Source organism: Silurus meridionalis, chromosome 20 (genome assembly GCF_014805685.1).
Source record: "Silurus meridionalis isolate SWU-2019-XX chromosome 20, ASM1480568v1, whole genome shotgun sequence".
In the NCBI taxonomy this organism is placed as follows: domain Eukaryota; kingdom Metazoa; phylum Chordata; class Actinopteri; order Siluriformes; family Siluridae; genus Silurus; species Silurus meridionalis.
The window spans coordinates 10,288,564-10,309,041 of record NC_060903.1 but is presented as its reverse complement, the minus strand read 5'-3'; the positions used below and the strand labels follow the sequence as shown (position 1 = coordinate 10,309,041).

Genomic DNA, 20,478 nt, shown 5'->3' with positions numbered 1-20,478 from the left:
ATTGATTCTTTCAATAGTTTTCACTGTCGTTTTCTTGCCTTTATTTTTTTCTCTGTCAGGTTCTCAGTAACAATAATCAGTTGTATTTAAAGTCGGTGAGTCAGGCTGATGCAGGACAGTATGTGTGTAAAGCCATCGTACCCAGGATTGGGGTTGGTGAGACAGAGGTCACCCTGACAGTCAATGGTTAGTACAACACACACACACACACACACACACACACACACACACACACACACACACATGTAATATGTATATATACACACACATATGCAAATGTTGAAGTCATTAAGGAAAAGCAAATGCAATCTAAATACATAAAAGAATAAAAACACAAAAAATTTAAACATAATTGCATAAATAATGCATGAAATTAAAAATAAATATTTTATACTAAGCAATTGTTATCTGATTAATAGAGGCCTTATGTTCATATAATGTCTGAGCAAAACAGACCACGTTCAATATCTAATGTTTAACTAACCTTTCCTTTATATTAATGGGAATAATAGCGATGTATTAGTGATTTTCTGATTACTGAACAGGTCCACCAATTATTTCAAGCGAACCAGTTCAGTATGCTGTAAGAGGTGAGAAGGGTGAGATCAAATGCTACATTGCGAGCACACCTCCTCCTGACAAAATTGTGAGTATACACAGACACACACACACACACACACACACACACACACACACACACACATGTACAGGTACATACTTACAGTGATTTGTCAGAAATGTTTGTTCGAGCATGTCACAAATTCCATTATGCATAATTAAAGTTTCATAAGATCACTTCAAATATATTTGATAAATAATAATAATAAAGAAAAATTAAACATTAAATAAAATGGAAATCTTGTACCACCCCTTTACAAGAAATTACCACAATACAGTGGAACCCGGTTATGTCCCCAGCCTAGGGGACGCCAAAAAGCGGCGAGATAACCGATGATCGAGATAAACGAAAACCAATATATTAACGTGCAACAACGTTGCGGCGATTTGATTAATTGGTCATGCAGATCGAGATATCCTGTAATACGGATAAGGAGGCGGAAGCCAAAGTAAACGCAAACAAAGTTTATTGAGAATATTCAGGAGATAATCCACCAATACTTGTAGTGAAGCAGTAATATCCAGTTGTGCGCTCCGGGAGCGCGGTCCACGAAGTTCTGTAAAAGCCGAGACAGTTAGTGTAGAGAATCCACGGAACCGCGCTATGGAAAGCGCAGCGCTGGGCAGCAACGGATAAACGTGGTGCAGACAGCGTAAACATGGAAAACAGCAGGATCGGGGTAATCCCGGGTGCCGTTAAGAGAATGCGGAGTCCGAAAAGAAGGGTACGTAGCGGGATACGTATACGCGATTACACAGACCGGCATGAACCAACACATACTATCATGAACAAGCAATAACAGACCGTGAGTGTGTGGAGGTAGGGGCCTTATATATATATATACACACACACACACTGGAGATCAAAATTAGAGAACAATTTATAAACAATTGAACAATTCTGAAATAATGTCATCTTCACTGCTCAACAGTTAAAGGAGTTTTTGTCCTGTCTATACCATGCTACCAGAACACCTTTTCCACAAAATAACTAAGGCATTTAAAAAAACATTATTTTCCAGAAAACACATTGATCAAAATTAGAGAACAGCAATGACTGTAGCATGGAAAAAGATTACAACAAAATTTTCTGAAGGTTACAACAGTCAGCAATTAGTAGGAAGTGTACAGGCCTCTGCTCTGAATGACTTCAGCACATCTGTAGCCACAGGACAGCACTAGTCTCTCACACTGCTCTGGTGTGATTTTGGTCCACTCTTCTTCCAGTCTCCCCCACAGTTCAGTGACTGTAGTGGGTTTCTTGGCCATAACTTTGTCACCAAGGATTTTCCAGAGGTTCTCTATTGGGTTGAGATCAGGACTCTGGGCAGACCATGTCATTATTTTAATGTTTTCAGTTTCAAGGAAATGCTTTACCCGTTTTGCTGTGTGACATGGAGCGTTGTCCTGCATGAACACTGCGGGCTGTTCGGGTGATGAACGCAGGGAAGGAACCATATGTTGTTAAAGAAGGTTCTGATAAACATTTGCATTCACTCTGCCATGTAGCTGTATAAGAGGCCCAACTCCTGCTGCAGAAAACATGCCTCAAACCATGACACTTCCTCCTCCACTTTTCACTGACTTCTTTACACACTTTGGGTTCAGTCTTTCTCCAGTTTGTCGCCGAACATAATGTTTCCCATCGGACCCAAATAAATTAAACTTGCTTTCATTACTGAAGTGAACTTTGGACCAGTTCTCCTCTGTCTGCACAACATGCTTAGTCTAGCCTTTTGATTCTTTCTGCTAGTGAGAGGTTTGGTCACTGCAGAGTGGGCTTTCAGTCCAAATGCTCTTAAATGTCGATACACTGTATGACGAGACAGATCCTTACCCTGTTCAGCGCTGAACTGGTGAGCAATTCCAGCTGCAGTGTGGAAACGATTGCCCATTGAGAACCTCTGCAGTATCCTGTCCTCCGCAGTATTTGTCTTCCATAGACGACCAGCCTTCTTGGTGGACTTGAATGAGTTTGTGATGTTGTAAAGATTCAATATTCTTGAAATCACAGATTTGGAACGACCAACTTGTCTTGCTATGGCTGATAGGATCATCCCTTTGGAATTCATCTGGACAACCTGCTGCTGGAGGCTTTTAGTCACTTTAGAACGGCCCACCATCTTGCAGAGTCAGTGAAACTGGAAGTTAGGCTGGCAGTTAAATAGGGGTTGACAGATAATCGAGGAAATTAGCACCAGGTGCCAGATTAACACCAATAACTGGGAGGTATCTAAAAGTGTTCTCTAATTTTGATCAGTGTGTTTTCTGCAAAATAATGTTTGTTTGTTTTTTAAATGCCTTAGTTAATTTGTGGAAAAGGTGTTCTGGTAGCATGGTATAGACAGGATAAAAACTCCTTCAACTGTTGAACAGTGAAGATTACATTATTTCAGAATTGTTCAATTGTTTATAAATTGTTCTCTAATCGCCTGTGTGTATATATAGACCTTTAAAAATTACTTAAGGTACATGTTTGTTGTACTTTTGATTAGATTTTACAGAAATCCTATAATAATGAAACACTACACATAATATACACAGTACATATTATATCATATTGTAAATAAAAAATACATGATAATAATAGAAAACAAGTAAGTACTTTGATGTATGTATATAACTGCTGCAGTAAAAGATGGGATTTAAGCAAAGATGAACAATGGAGAGAGAGAGAGAGAGAGAGAGAGAGAGAGAGAGAGAGAGAGAGAGAGAGAGAGAGCATTAAACACAAGGTCCTGTACCCTTCAGTGTGGATTATAAGAAACAGACAGCAGGACATGACAAATGAGAGCTTTTAACAATCTCAGCACTTTACCCGACTCTCCCTGTCACCTCCTGTGTTCTCATTGTATCTCTCCTCTCCTCTCCTCTGCTCTCCTCTCCTCTCCTCTCCTCTCCTCTCACTCTCTTCTCCTTCTCCTCTCTTTTTCTCTCTGTTCTTTCACTCTCAAGTCTGTCTCGCTTCCACAAGGTTATTTATTGCTCCCATCTCTCTTTTTCTCACTCCCACATCACAGTGTTAATGGGTCCACTCCCCTTCCCCACTCATCTGCGTGACTACCTTGTGGATAATAAGACAGGACATTTCTTAATGCACATGCTACTTATGAAATATAAATTCTGAAATAAACGAGGGTTAGGGCTAAGAGAATATGAAGGACAACTGAGATGAGAAGAAGAGGTGCAATCTTTTATTGAGTACGTTCACAGCTTTCACAGGACATTTGTGATTGAACCATATACACATATGCTTAGGCTTTATACTGTATATTTCAATTATTTTTAAATATAAAAAGGCTGTAGTCTGAAGTGTGTCAGAGTGTGTGTGAGTGTGTTTGTGTGTATGATATAAATATATATATATAGTAAAAAGTAAAAAGTGTATTTATGGATTATGATATGGATTATATATATAAATGAAATAGTCAAGAGCTATATTGTTTTGAGCTTTATTTTTAATCTTGTGCCAAGTGCCATAAATCTTAAATATTTAGTATCTAATATTTAAAAAAAATCAGAAGACAGTAGTTGCAACAGTATCTAACCCTGAGTAACACTGATCCTCAGAAGAAAACAGCACTGACACTTTTATCTTTTAAAATAGAAAAATAATGGAAAGTCTTAATCTTAATTTAAACCAGTAGGATGTAGTATTAATAAATACAGTATTAATAAGTCATTCTCGTTATCAAGAGAGTACAGTGCTAATAGAGCTAGCAATGTTCATAATCAAAAGCAGTATCATTACTTAAATTACCTCAATTTATAATTGATCAGCACTTATGTATTTTTCTCATTTAAAATAAAAATATAAGTATAAGATCAGCATCCGCACCTGACTTTGTGTATGTAGCCCATTTTTATCAGGAACTGTTAACATTTAAATGTAGGTAGGGCGTTTTTAGCTGTGAGTCCCAAAAGCTGTGGTGAAGGCTAACAGGTTAATAAGGATCAACCTTATGCTGGAGTGACAATCACAAATCACTTTAATTACCCACTGTCTGGAAATGCATCAGGAAGGGTTGTCACAACTTGTATTTTCAGTATCTGCTAGTTTTGGAAAAATACCTCCCTGGCAGATTAGAATATAAATAGAATGATAGTTGTGCATGTATAAACTTAACTACACAACTACATATGAAAGACCATGTGCCATCTAGAAAACACATAGGTAAAAAGGATGTTGTGGGTGCTTCTTTTAGGCTACATATTTGAGGTCATGTATGTTTCCATTTGCAGGTATGGGCCTGGAAGGAGAATGTGTGGGAGAAGGATAGAGGCACTCTGTCAGAGAGGTACACAGTAGAGCAGAGCAAGCCTGCATCAGAAGGGGGAGCTGTACTCTCCACCCTCACCATCAATAATGTTATAGAATCAGACTTTCAATCCACATACAACTGCACAGCCTGGAACTCATTTGGACCAGGCACCATGATCATCACACTGGCGGAGACAGGTGAGATGGCACAGTTATCAGGACCTCTGACATCTCACTATAAAAATAACCAAGAAAATTTCAATAACTAACTGACAATTAATTGTATATTATAAATGAATTAATTATAAATAAAATGTACAGTTAATTAATTTATAGAATTTAAATTAATTTAGACTAATTATATTTAGTCCCTTAGCATATACAGAACTTTAGCATTTATACATGGAACTTCTATACTTTATATATACAGAATTACATAGACTATTCAACTCATAAATTCACTTATACTCTACTCAATCCTGTGGAATAATTACTAGTTAGAATAGTAAAAAGAATGGAGTGGTGGATATAAAAAAAGCAGACTTTGCTATCTAAGAATATTCTTGCACATTTTCCTTTTTTTTTTTTTTTTTAGCTAAATATAATTTGAATAACTTGGAGGCCAGAGTTGATCATGGCAGGGAAAATGCCTCAAAAAATATCTCCTGGATTCTATCTCAGGCTTTGTGGTTTAACAGACTTTAAGAGTGGTATATCACTGAGCTATAAGGAAAACTATGTTGATGCATACAGTATGAGCTGCCTCTCTATGCAGCCTGAGTTCCACAATTAACTTTTCCCATATAGAACTGTTATATATGGACATATAGGAACATATATATATATATATATATATATATATATATATATATATATATATATATATATATATATATATATATATATATAAAGATAGATAGTTTTCAATAGTTTTTAACTAGTTATAGTTGTGAAGATATACAGTATAGGTACTGAGGTGGTAGAGACAATTCTCCACTCCAGAGCTCCGCCCCACGAGGAGGTCGTATGCCGCCAGTTGGCGTCTGTTCTGCCCAGTTGGCTCAGTGCTGGTTTTTCTCCAAGGACAGTTCGCGAAAGGGTTGGCTTCGTCCACCCTGAAAGACTATGCAGCCTCCATTTCAACATATCATGCACCCTTAGCTGGGCAGTCTCAACTTAGAGTGCCTGGATTGGGCTTGGCTATTGTTTTAGGGGCTTCCTCTGAGCCCCCCTTTCAGCCTCTGGCCGAGGCATCTTGGAGGCATCTCTCTATCAAGACTGCGTTTTTGTTGGCCATTTGCTTTCTTAAGAGAGTAGGGGATCTACAGGCCCTTTCTGTGGCCCTCTTCTTTCTGGAGTTACTCCAGGTATGGCTAGTGCCATTTTGTGCCCCAAGGTGCCCTCGGTCATCCCATGACCTGTTACTTGCATTTTATCCTCCTACTTCTCAGGCCCCAGTCCAGGAGAAATGAACCAAATGTGCCTGGCACGCACTGGAGACCTAAGTCCATATGATGGGTGCCTGGAGAAAGTCTGACCAACTGCTCGTCGGCTACGGCCTTCCGAAAAGAGGCCTCTCTGCCAGTAAGCAGACCCTTAGCAGATGGATCATTGATGCCATCGCATTATCATATGAGTTCTCTTGTCTCCCTGCTTTATTCAGGGTCAGAGCTGACCCGGAGTGTGGCTGCCTCAAAGGCTTAGTCCTCTGGAGTACCCCGCCAAGACATTTGCAACGCTGCGGGCTGATCCCACCCGCTGACCTTCGTCTGGTTTTACAACCTGGACTGCAGTGCCATTCCTGGCCCCTCTGTCCTTCGACCTAGCTGTGTTTATACACACTAGTCAGGGACTGGTCAGCCTGGCAGGATTGGACACTTGTTCCCAAAGTGTTTTGACGCAGCTCGAGTTCCTGAAAGGGAACGTCTCTATGTATGTATGTAACCCTACGTATGTAACCCTAGTTCCCTGAGGGAACGAGACACTGCGTCTCTAAGCCACACTGCCGGCATCACTGCAGCACTTCCTTTTCCCTTTACAAAAGCTGGCGCTCACCTTACTCCATGTGCGTTTTATATTTTCTGTTGTGACATCACTCTGCTGGTCAAGGCCAGCGTTAAATTTTTGACTGATTACGCACATTATTTTAGAGTGTGAACAATCGGGCGCGTTCCCAAATCGTTTCGATGCACGTCTTGTTCCCTCAGGGAACTAGGGTTACATACGTAACCTAGAGACGTTCCAATTTACTGTTTCATAACATGATTGTAATTGATCTGAAACCAACCAGATCAAATTATATTCATTATTTCTGATTTGCTGCCATCCTTAATGGTTGCAAGTCGAGGCAGAATACTTCCTGCAATACTGACTCAGTGACAAGAAAGATTTGGATGAAAAGATGTAGAGATTTTACAAGGTAAGATATTTTCTATATTTATAAATGATTTACACTTGAACATCAACTATTTTTACATGTAATGTTTTTGCAAAAGGGTCGGTGTCCTTCTCTCTCTTTTCTCTCTCTTTTTTCACTTTCAGATATGTGAGCTTTGGAAGTGACATTATTCCAACATTTTTAGCTCTAGTTCCAGATCAGGAGAACCTGCAAATTGATTACTGTACCATGCAATGATATCACAATGTTACTTTAATATTGTGAAAATAATGTTTAATGTTGGAATGTTACAATCTTGTTACATTATGTTTAATGATAGATTTGGTTCCTTATTGATCCCTGTTACTTGTTGGCACACAGGTTTTTAACAATTGCTTTAATTTAAGTACTGCCCTATGTCCTGCGGCTTGCTTTTTATTTTTTTAGCAATGGTAAACCAGCAATAAATGTTTGAATATAAAACATGTTTTTAAACATTTCTTTAATAAAATTAAGGAAATGTAAGGTAGTTTTATGAAGTTAGTAATAAGTTATTGGAAAAGAATAACTGTTATGTATTAAACAAGCACAATGTGTGTGTGTGTGTGTGTGTGTGTGTGTGTGTGTGTGTGTGTGTGTGTATTATACTGTAAATACAAGAATAAACATCCTTTACCCATATATGAACATGTATTTTATACGTATATATGTTTTGTAAATATGTAATATTTGAAAATATATAGGGGATATGTACAAGTATCTGACATATTTCTATAACTGTGAAATCCAAATATGATCATGTATGCAATATTTGTGCTTTGCATATATTGCCATATATCAGATTTCTGTATGGGTTAGCTGAGCTGCAGGTTGTCCATATAACTATGTTTTGAGATCTGGCATCTGTATAAGGAGAGAAATACGGTACACAAACTTATAGTAAATTTTTGTCATTCTCAGTGTAGACGTGAACCAATGCAGTGAAGCATTGGATCTGACATATTCTGTTGTAATGTCCCGAATCTCTTGTTGAGAGATTAATTCTGCATCAATTGTGCAACTTTGTGTAGAAAGATGAATTGCCCTCCTATGAATCTTTATTGACTTTACATGATGTTGTGTTGTTAATTCAGACAGATCGCAGTTTTCATGTTGAGTATATGTCTTAACTTGGAGCCCCATATATGTAGAGATATGAAAAGGAAACAATTCTTCTTATCACTTCTTCTTTTGCACAGATATTGTCCCTGTGGGTATAATAGCTGGTGGAACAGTCGGATCTTCCATCCTGCTAATTGTCTTCTTGCTTGCACTGGCCTTCTACCTCTACCGCCAGCGAAAAGCCAGTGAGTGTACTGTGTGTAATTTATGCAAAACCATCACAATGGAATTCAATTAGACCTCTGAACATGTGCCTATTTACTGCTCATAATTCTTACTGAAATACTAAAAGTTTTTGAAAGTTAATTAAACTTGTTTAGTTCACAATTGAATGTGATGTAATACATTTTAGAATTGAAGGAGCCAGTATGATGTAAGGAACATTGTTAGATATACAGAGAGCACCTTTTTACAATGAATGAAACTGTAATACTTAAGCATTAAAAGACCTGTATATATGAACTTTTATAAAAACAGTTTTCAAAAAATATTAAAAACTTTATTGGAACATGTGGTAAAGTAAGAATATTGAAGAGACAGTAATGCCAAAATGAGAGAATCTAAATTATTAGGAAAATCGAGTTTCATGCCCTGTAGTAGAAGCAGTTATTGTGCTTGTATAGTTTGTGTTTTATGTCCTGGTGCAAATTATATTATTCGAGTGCTGAGGTGTGTTTTTTATTTGTAACTCATATTAATTTATGTGAGTTTATGAGACGAATAAATACATTTAAATTTTATATATATATATATATATATATATATATATATATATATATATATATATATATATATATATATATATATACATTGTAACCCGATTATGTCGATGTCCTAGGGGGTCGCCAAAAAGCATCGAGGTAACCGATGTTCGAGATAAACAAAAATCAATATGGTGGCAATATATTAACGTGCTTGAAATTTCTTTATGTACATGATGTGCATTTATAAATTAGAATGAGCATGCACGTGTTTTTGAAGGGTTTTTTTACACAACAGCGTTGCTGCGATTTGTTTGATGAAGGCATGTTATAAAAATACATACAGTACATGTTTATAATCTGTCAGGAATCCACCTACCACGCCCCCTTCGGCCCCCTTCAGCGTGTCAGGTGCTCTCTCGGCCGCTTTCACATATGGTGCTCGTTTAGCATCATCACCAGCTCCTATTTAAACTTCCACACTCTCACTGTCCGTTATTGTTGGTATATGTTGGTTCACGGCGGTCGTTGTTGTCGCTCATGTGTACGTGCCTTCCCACCGGCACTCTCTCAACGGCTGCGCTTTTCTTCCCAAAGCACATCGCGGATTCCCCCCGATCCTGCCGGTGTTCATTCTATGCTTTTGCTGCTCATCCCACGTTCCGCGCCGCCAAGCGCGGCTTTCGCCTCCCGTTCATCGCATAACATTAAACAACAAAAGGCATATGTGCACTAACTAACAGCAGAGATTCACCAGTATACAATACAACACCTGTAACAGCTGTAAGCCTTGATTTTTCCGCCACTTCAGCGAGTTCTTCTGCGGCTGCACCAAGATAACCAACCTTAAATGGCAAATTTTTCCCCCCTTGTGCTCGAGATATGAGGGTTTGGCGACATAAAAGAATCGACATAACCGATAAAAAATGCTAAGACAAAGCGAGAATTTGTCGGTTCCACTTCAAAAACGTCGACTTAATAGGGTTGTCGAGATAACCGAGGTCGAGATAAGTGGGTTCCACTGTATATTATATATATATATATATTGTTTTTTAATCTCATATTTATAATATCATATTAATATTGATTAATATCCTATAAAAGCATTGCTCTATCACTAGCACTGGCTGCAAGATTTTTATTATTTTTTCTTTTATTCTTTTATTCTTATGATTCATCCAGGTCATAAACATTACTTATAATAATAAAGTAATATTTATTCTTATTTACTTTTCAGGTCGTCGGGGGGTTGCATTGAAGCCTGACATCAAGGTCGAGACAGTCAACAAGGAGACACCAAGTCTAGAGGAAGATACACCAGGTGTCTCTACAGCATCACGCATGGTAAAGACATTGCACTCTGTGAGTATGGTAGTAACAGAGACACAAACCCTGTGTTCAAATCCAGTTTTCAGCATATCCCATCAACTCATCTTTAAAAATGGACGTTATGTTTCCGAAATGTACTGTTTTGTTTTGTTGATCTTTTTAGCCTCCAATTCCCCATTTAACGAGCATAAAGTAAGACATTGAGTAACAATAATGGCCAGGAGGACATGGTAAAACAAGTTTTAGAACACAGGGTTTGTCTCTGTACCTATGAACTACAAAAACCATCACCTTCAATCCATTCAGTTGTCAGACTTTTTTCCTCTCATTTCTGTTCAGCCTTAAAACTAAACAGAAAGGCCATACAAAAAATAAATTTCAAAGCTCAATTATAAAATATATTGTAGTTATTTATTCATTATTTAATTATTAGAGTTTTTCTTTCTTAACAATTAAATAATATACAGTAGTACTAGTATTACTAAACATGTTTAAAAATCAGCTTATGTCTGAATTATACAGTATCTAAATATAAGACATACAGTAACAAAACAGCCAAAGTAGTGCTGTATCTATAGATATCTAGAGACATGCATCTTAATTTTAAGGCTTTTTCAAGTTTCAAGTTCAAGTTTATTTCTATAGCACTTTTCACAGTGGACATTGTCTCAAAGCAGCTTTATATAACTTAAGAATTACAGTGGAACCTCGGGTTACAAGTTTAATTGGTTCCATCACTTTACTCTTAACCTGAAAAGCTCGTATCCCGATACAAATTTTCCCATAAGAATGAATAGAAACTTCGGTAATTCGTTCTGGACACCCAAAAAGTGTTTCTTAAAAAAAAAAATAACGCCAATATTCACTAATTTTATTTACTTCTAACATGTTATATTGAAATCGTATCATATAAAAACATATAAACATATAAAAAATAAATCTTTAAATGGTACCTTACCTTTAAGAAGTCTCGCTGCGTGCATGATGAGAAGAGCCATTGGCCATTATGGATTTTAGTCTTTTAGGCAACTTACAAAAAATCTGCCTTAGATCAGGTAGATACAGTTATACGTTATATATTTCAGGCAGACCTAAAATTAGTACTTACCAGAGAAATGCAAGAAACCAAGGATATTAGCAAACTAAGATCTTACGAAGAAAATTAGTGATAAAGAAAATAGGGGGAAAAAAATAAAGTATCTTCAATAACTATCGGAAGAGATGGGTCAGGGCAGTGTTGCATCCACTGCTAATCAGCCATTGCTGTCATTCCTCCACAGCACTATTTCTTCCTTTCCTTTTCTTCTGCTGATCAACCTGATGTGGTGTTTTCCTCTTCCCTCCCTCCTTCTCTCCCTCTCCTCTCTTTGTGTGTGTTTGTTTTGTGGTGTTTTGATGGTTTAGTTTCTTCCCTCTGTCTCCCTCTCTCCCTCCACTCAGCCTTTCAAAGAGGACACGGAGCTGAAGCAGGAAACACGCACTGAAACACAGGAGACCAAGGAGGAGTATGAGCTGAAGGTGAGAAGCAAGTACTAGTATTGCATACAGGCATTATCTAGATTTAAATCTCAGAAAGTAAAAGTAACAATTTTGATCCTCCTATATTCCTTTTTTTTAATTGCAAATTTAAATATGTTCAGTGTATAGCAAAAAATGGCCTTAATGCTCCAATACTATTCTAGCGAAAGGTACATTATGGTAATTGTGTTTATCTCATAACACTCTCGAGAACTGAAGACCTTATTACATTAAATGTTAATCATTGTACCTTGCTAGTTTTAGGCAACCATATTAAAAAAATAAAACTACATAAAATAAAATATACAAAAATGTCCATAATGTGAGGAAAAAGATAAACAAACTTGAAGGATAGCTATGAAGAGTTTATTTCTCACAAAATGTATATGTGATAAAAAAAACATTTTGTTGTAGAGTCCTAAATATTGCTCATTGAAAGGCTTACCAAAGAGCATGTTAGAGTTCTATTTTATTTGTTTTCCCAAATATATATGGTTGATGCAGGTAAGGTCTGCTAGGAAAACGGAACAATGCTAATTTAATGCCACAAAAAGGTGCACAATACAATGAGTATAGTAAAATAATGTACCAACTTTGTTTGTTTTCAGGACCCAACAAATGGTTACTACAATGTGCGAGCGACAACCCACGATGAAGGGCGTTCCGCAGCCCGCTACCAAGAATTCCGCCCACCAAATCCAGCCTCAGTCTCCACTTCTGCAGCAGGCTCAGCACCCGGAATAAATCCCGCTCCCATTGGCCGCTATGAACCACGCCCTCCATCTCGGATCACCCACAATACCTATGCCCAGTTCAGCACCATTGCCAGGACCAAACAAAGCCAGGGTCCACCAAAAGCAGCACTTCAGACAACAGACTATTCCAGAGAATGTGGCCTCTTAGAATCAACCAATCCGCTTACATATGACACATATGGATACCAAACATCTGCGCAATACGCTCAGTACAGGCTTGGCTTTGCTCCGCCGCTTGAAGAAGGACCAGCGTATGAGATGTATCCAAAAGGACAGGGGGTGGGGCCAAACCAAGGAGTAGGGCCAGAAGCTGGACTGGGGAAGTACGGGAGCTCAACCCGTTTCTCTTATTCATCTCCACCCACAGAATACTCTCAAAGACACACGCAGAGGATGCAGACACATGTATGAGAGAATAACAGGACACTGTCTCTCACACACACATACACACACACACACACACACACACATACATACACATACACACTCATTTACTGAGGACTTACTTAATTGTGATTAATCAACAGCTAGATTTTCAGACTAGTGTAGCTATCTCATAGTCACACACACACACACACACACACACACACACACACACACACACATTGTATTTTGTACTATCATGTATTCATTGTGTGCCATCACTATAGTGCCAAACCAAGAATAAATATGAAATGCAAAGACAAAATATAAAAAAAAAAAGAAAAAAAAGTGGAGGGGCACATTCATGACTATATATATTCTCTCTCAATTCTCCCCTTTAACCCAACCCTGTTACTCTTTTACTGTCGTCATATGTAAATATATCTGAAAGACATGTCAACAGACACAAGGAGTATTTCCTTGAAGTTGGCAACTGCCCTAGATTTACAATAGGATATAATAGGATAGCTGAGAAGAAGCAATAGGTTTGCCTATTGAAGGGGACATGATAAGGACAGTTTCCTGCCGATGGCACCAGAGGATATTGAGAAATGACTCCAGCCGTAGTTAACCCTGTTTTTTTTCCATTGGATGATATGAAGGACAGTATATGTGTGTGATATGTTTCCTCTACAGTGTAAAGTCTCATTGGTGTTACACCTGCAAGCACTGCTGATATCCAGTATTTAAAAAATCAGCAGTTAGATTTTTGCTTGTAGCAAAAGACTGTCCACTGTTGGTGGCACACCATGAAATGGTAATGGAAGTCTATAATTTGTAGTCATTTTGTCTTAGCAGTACATCCATAACTGGCAGCTATTGCAAAAAAAAACAACTGCATTTTATAAAAACTCTTATTGTTGGCTTCCAAGTCCCAAGTATGATATATTTGTTCTAAATTGCAGATAAAGACCAGCTTGTTTCATTCTATATAAATACATAAAGAAGAGCATTTGCACTGCCCTTTTTGTAAAGGGATTTGTGTAGTGTTGTGAAAAACTGTGCAGTACTGCAGAAACTGGACCTGAAAAGACTAAATTACAGTAAACTTAGAGGTGACACTGCACATGTGTGTGAGCAACAGCTTAGCTACTGTACCCTTGTTCTGGAGAAGAAGAAAAACTAAACTTTCAGCCTGTATTAATAAACCTTTGTGACTGCGCTTTCTATAATTTTGTTACCAATAAAAAATATGTAACTCTTTATAATACCTCATAAGGATTTAGGGAAATTAATGAGTTTTTTAATAATGACTTAATCATGTTGTAATATAAATGACACTGTTCATAATGATGCCCTGTGGTTCTCAGCATTACTGCCCTAACTGATTGTGTGCTAAATAGGACTATTAAAAGTTTATAAGTGCACATCAGTTAAAATGATTTCTGCTATTTATATTACACATTTAAAGCTGCTACAGACTATGTACATATGCATATTTAAGGTGTATGTATGCGTATTAATATTTGTCATTACAAGCATTACCAAAATAACAGAACATAAGTACAGTCATTTAGCTTTATTTATTCAGGCTGTATATAAAGTGTTACTGAAAAAAAACTTCTAAGCTGCTTTTTCGTACCTGGTACAAAAAAAACTACCAAAAAAGATAAAGCACGCGAGGTGAAGTCCTCACTTCCATAATATCTAAATTTTTTGCTACTTTTTATTGTGTGGGCGAGCACACAATCACATAAATGTGGGGATGTTCCAGAGAGGAACAATTGAACCTTTTTCTATTTGTATTTTTCTCTTGTCCTGCATCACATATTTGCCCCTTCAAGGTAGAAAAGTGCTTTTCCACATTTTTATCTAAACTTAGAACATGGCATTTAAAAGCATTTTTATATATTTTTTTATACAAAAGGGAAAAAAGTCAGAACAACAGAAAATGTGTGAAACAATGTGAGCATTTCCAAGTCATTGTTGATGTAAATGATTTGTACTTTTACAGTTCTATTGCCAGACGGTAACCACTAATTAAATTGCAAAAAAATTCAAAAACAAACAGTATACCCATAATGAACATTGAAAAACCCACAATATTAGCTTATAAATAATCATTAAATGTAGCTACCATACAGTGTGCCATTCCTTTTTCTCACCAGATGGGTGACCTTGCATTTCTTTATCCCATTATTTGTGCCCATCTTGTACCGTCTGAATGAAAGATGCATAAGAAACATGCAAAAATACCTAGGCCAAGTTTCAACCATGCATTATATAGATATTAATCAGTTATCTGTTTCCTGATATGCATTGTTTAGATGAAATCTTAAAATCTGTTTTCCCATTAGATTTTCATTGCCGGACAGATATGCTAAACAGGGTGAAAGCTTCCAAATTTAGCAAATAATTGGCTTCACAAAGTGAATAATACCCTCTATGGACAGACGGCCCATTGGAGGTTAATTTTCCATCTTGTTATGGATGTTGCTGGCCTTGGCTCTAGACCTGCCATGAGCCCCCTCATCATAAAGAAATTACTGAAGATGAAGGAATGACTGAATTGAGAAAATTTGTCCATTGTTAAATATGCTGAATTTATTCATTTTAAAGCTACAATTTAAGTAATATAACAAATTCACTCTTTCTAGCAGTACAAAATACCATTTTGTATGTAATGCCACAAACATTAAAAAAGATATGTCTCATTCCCACAAATACAGTATACTGAATATATGAGATTGAGCGAATGTGCAGTACTCTTTGTAGATGTGCGTCATAGCGTGAATCTTGCCAGTTTTCCCAATTACTGTATCTCTATCTAACTCCTGTTATAAAATCCTATTTAGTATTATCGTGTTTATATTGGGTCTTTTACTTGTTCTTGTGAATTTCATAATTTTATTCATCTTTTAAATGTGTACAAAAATCAAAATTTATATTATTCATATTTGTTTTATTCCCTAATCTTATTTTACACAAAATTTTTTATTGTGTGATTATTTTTCCATTTTATTAAATAAATACACCTTTTTCATAGTAACCAAAGCTTATGTCATTCTTTGGATGTGGGAAAATGCATAATTATGAATATACGTTATTGGTTAATTATCTGTTGCTATTTCAGCTAAAAATGTATAAAAAGTGGTATTGGTTTTTTTTTTTTTTTTACCAAGGGCGGGCTGTGCATCTAACATCTAGGCTTTTAGTGGTGTCACCTGAACCAATCCACCTCTGAATACCATCATTATGACCAGTATGGAAGCCATCAATATTTTACAGAAATGCAGTATATCTGAGCAGCCACAGCATCGCAGACAGGTATCTCACACAGTGAAAATGAACTAAAGCAAGAAACCCAATTAACACAATATAACAAGTCTCCTTTCACTGCAGCCACAGCTGCAACACCCGCATTCATCATCTCCCGCAGAAGCATCAACATTAACCTCATAAAATGACCCCGAATTCTCCTTGCATTTTTTGGTAATTAGTTTTCCTGGGGATTTTAAATTATAGCAAATTGTGTGTTTTTGTGCAACTTTTACAGGAAAGAGAATGCAAAAATATAAATGGTTCATGGAAAAGCTTAACAACTGTTTTTAACTGTGTTGGCTGACCTTTCCTTACGATGTTCAGCTTTTCTTGAAAAGTCTGTCTTGTAAACCTCCTTGTACACTAAGTTTGTCTGTGACCAAATCAACAACTTCTCCTCTGTTAGCCATTGTGGAATGAAAAAACAGTTATTAAATCCACAAGAATATAAGTGAGATTGTGCAGTTTGCTACAGATGTGGGTTGCGAGCTCTGACTAGTACACTATCTTAGCATCCAATCAAAAGACATAAAAAGTGACAATTTTATGCCCTTTTTAGGCCTCGGAGTCGCATTATTGGTTACTGCAACAACTTCAAGCAACATTGCCCTACAGCACTACGTGAGCACTCAAGAGAAACACTATTAAATAAAGAGAATTATTTAACACATTCATAAACAAAAATATATTAAAACATACCTTGCTGGCCCTGACGACCTCCCACAATTGATTTCTTTTGGTAAACAATGCCGATAATAATTTATTGGTTGCTATATTTTAGTATTTGATGAAACTCTACATTCAAGCACATTTATTCCAATACATTCTGATGATCTGTTTGTCTATCTGAAGTGTCTCTAAGTCTGTTAGGATCTCATATTACGACAATCATACGATTATTTTTATATTCATAAATTTATATACAAGTCATAGTTTTGGTTCATAAAATACTCTGGCTCCTTATATATAACTACATCTATACTTGTGACTAATAATAACAATAATATTTTTCTAACCATAACAATATATTGCTTACAATTGTGTGACACACAGGAAAGTGACCAAAAATGTTTATTTTGACTCTACAGCAGCAGACACTTGTTTTTCCGTAAAATAAGAATGACATAAGTTCCCAAATTTAAAATAAATAAAAAAATGAAAAATAAACACTTGCATAATTTGGTACTATCAATGACAAATGTTATCAAGGCTCATTAACTAAAATGAGAAAATAAATATGTTCATATGTTAGAGTAGCTCTAAAAATAAATAAATCAGGATACTATCAACCGTTTTAGGATAAACGTAAAATTAAATACATTTGTCATCATTGTAGTATAACATTTGAACAGAGTAGTGAAAAACAGCGATTTTAGAGGCATTCACAAGAGGCACACAGATGTTATGTTTCAGGCAAAAAGCTCTGCATTTCAATCAATAGGGAAAAAACACAGGATTTACATACTGCAGGACAGTCTACTTGCATATAGACTGTACATTTCAACACAGTTGATCACACAATGTACATTTTCTTTGTCCTTAATGCTGTTTTCTATTTAACACACAACAGCAAAACATCAAGTGTGCTGTTTTTAATGAAGGCATGGCGACTTTGACTTCTTTACACCATTGTTTCTTATAAAATGAGTGTCGATTCAATCTGTTCACTCCAACTTATTTATCCTGCTCAGGTCTGCAGTGAATCTGAAGCCTATCCAAGACGCACACCCAGGATATCATGCAGGAAACACACAGAGATGTAAAACACAAACTGTACCACTCACAGCTTCAGGTCCTTGATTTCTTTCTGGGCTCTAGTTACTGTCTGTGTGAAGTTTTTACATATTCTCCCCATCTCCTTGTGGGTTTCCTTCCACCTTCCCAAGCTTTGCTAAATTGCCCAAGGTGTGAATAACTGTGTGCATGATGCTATGTGATGGGCTGGTGTCCCATTTAAGGTGGCTTTCTGTCTTATGTTTCCTTGTGTTCCATGAAGGATGTGCTTCACTGCTTCCCTGACCAGAATAAAGTAAATGAAGATAAAAAATATATATATTTAATGTATTTTATGACTGATGTTGTTGTTTTTTCATGCTGAACTTTCCAGACCATGAGGACAAAGAATAATTAAAAGATAACAGTATGAAGTATGCAGTTAAGTTAAAGTTAAAGCAACTTAATATAGCATAAGATAAAGTGAATTGGATAGAATTTACACTAATCCAAGTGCCTTCTCACTACCTGGCTGTCTAAAATGGCATAAAGCTTTATAAATGACCCATGAACCAAGGCACCATACGAAATACGCAGCACACAGAAACATCTATTACGAAAATATGGGTATCTGTGGCATGTGTCCTTGCACAATTTAGAATGTGGAATTTCTTATTTAACAAATGACTTTGCTGGATCCGAAAAATACAGCTAACAGTTCTGGTCTTAAAGCAGGGAAAAATAAAAAACGCTTAAGCACCAAATCTGCAAAACAACAGGGTTTGCGTGTGGATAATGGACTCTTATTCTATTGGCAAAATCTGAGCACTGGCGATGAACACATGAGTGGGATGTCCCTGGAACATCATCCTCAACATTCTCCAGTTTTGCTCACAAAGTTTGTTCTTCATCTGTGGGGTGCACTGGCCATACATCTATTTAAATGTTCTTCTTTTTCCTCCTTGCTTAGCCATTGGCTGTTATCTGAATTAGTTCAATTACCATTTTAAACAGCAAGACTTTTGTCCCCCTTACCAGTCACAATATGATTAAAAATACTGGAAGGCTTTTGACTCTACAACAGTGAGCCTAAAAAAATTTAAAGTTTTAATTTACCAGAAATCAGTATATGCACTAGAGAATTATAATTATTAAAACAATATTATGTTGAATTCTGCTGAAATAACCTGGAGCCATGTAGCTTGCGTGAAAACAATGTAACTATTTACGTCTATTTATGCAACACTGATAAAGAAGAGGCAAGGAAGATAGGCTGTCACAGAGCAAAGAAAATAATTAAGAAATAATAAACAGACACACGTGCACACACACACACGCACACACACACACACACACACACACACACACACACACACACACACACACAGAATTATTTACAGTTTCATCCAACTGGAGACTTTTGTCAGTAGAGTGAGATGTGCTCTGATACACAGCTCTATGTGTTGTGTGTCCAGAGGGTGACAGTGCGATCAGCAGATGAGGACAGGAAGGAGAGTTGCTGTGGATGCCACCTACACTGGATTACTTTATCAGTGTGCTCTCCTACTGTAGTCAATGGCAGCTGCTTTGTAAGGTCTCCTGCACACATACACACACAAAGATTAGCTAAGGGGACAGGGAGACAGGTGTATAAAGAGTTGCATTGAGATGCTGTTTTCAAACACAAAATAACAGATGAATATAAACAATCATCTAATCCATTATCTATTGAATTATCTAATTATCTAATCTAATAATGTTGTTAAACAAACATTTCTGTTTAACTAAAGTTTGATTAGTTGACTGAAAAATGGCCAGTGTAGTTGTAGAAGCAGTGTTTATATTAAGTACTTTTTTGGACATGTTTTAATTCACAAATATAATTTATAAAATGTATTTTATGATTTGAATTGCCCATGATGTAAATCAGTCAGAAATGCTGCTTGTGGTAGATTACCTCTTACAGCTTACTGTACACATTTCTTAGTCTTTCTGTTTTGAGTCTGGTATTAAAATAGTCAATTTGGTTATGTTTGGTTTAAAGCCGTAGATGTTGGTCAGGTTTGGGTTAAAGCCGTAGATGTTGGTCAGGTTTGGGTTAAAGCCGTAGATGTTGGTCAGATTTGGGTTAAAGCTGTTAATGTTGGTCAGGTTTGGGTTAAAGATTAAACGTGTTAGATGTTGAAATGGTGCAGGTTTAAAGCTGTAGATATTTATATAGTGCTGGGGTAAACTGTAGATTTTTGGCCAGACTTGGGTTAATTCTATAGATGTTTGGGTAGATTTGGGTTAAATCTGTGGATTTTGATATGGTGTTGGGTTAAAGCTGTAGATATTGGTTGTGTTTGGGATAAAGCTGCA

General features: G+C 36.7%; 2 protein-coding genes across 8 annotated transcripts in view; one reads left to right on the top strand and one right to left on the bottom strand.

Moving 5' to 3' along the window:
- Positions 1-16,482, top strand: part of kirrel1b (kirre like nephrin family adhesion molecule 1b) — a 59,946-nt gene extending 43,464 nt beyond the window's left edge. Inside the window, exons 9-15 of one of the 4 annotated variants that reach the window (XM_046876243.1) lie at positions 60-186; positions 546-646; positions 4,861-5,077; positions 8,495-8,602; positions 10,356-10,462; positions 11,888-11,965; positions 12,574-16,482. In XM_046876243.1, coding sequence (XP_046732199.1) covers positions 60-186; positions 546-646; positions 4,861-5,077; positions 8,495-8,602; positions 10,356-10,462; positions 11,888-11,965; positions 12,574-13,131 — 1,296 coding nt within the window. In that variant the 3' untranslated portion in view covers positions 13,132-16,482. Of the gene's footprint in view, positions 1-59; positions 187-545; positions 647-4,860; positions 5,078-8,494; positions 8,603-10,355; positions 10,481-11,851; positions 11,966-12,573 lie in introns of all 4 variants that reach the window. The other 3 variants (XM_046876242.1, XM_046876240.1, XM_046876241.1) reach the window with 3 other exon arrangements.
- A 975-nt stretch (positions 16,483-17,457) lies between these two features.
- Positions 17,458-20,478, bottom strand: part of wdr47a (WD repeat domain 47a) — a 33,786-nt gene continuing 30,765 nt past the window's right edge. For all 4 annotated transcript variants that reach the window (XM_046876236.1, XM_046876239.1, XM_046876238.1 and 1 more), the window contains one exon: positions 17,458-19,716. In XM_046876236.1, the coding sequence (XP_046732192.1) occupies positions 19,574-19,716 (143 nt within the window). In that variant the 3' untranslated portion in view covers positions 17,458-19,573. The remainder of the gene's footprint in view (positions 19,717-20,478) is intronic.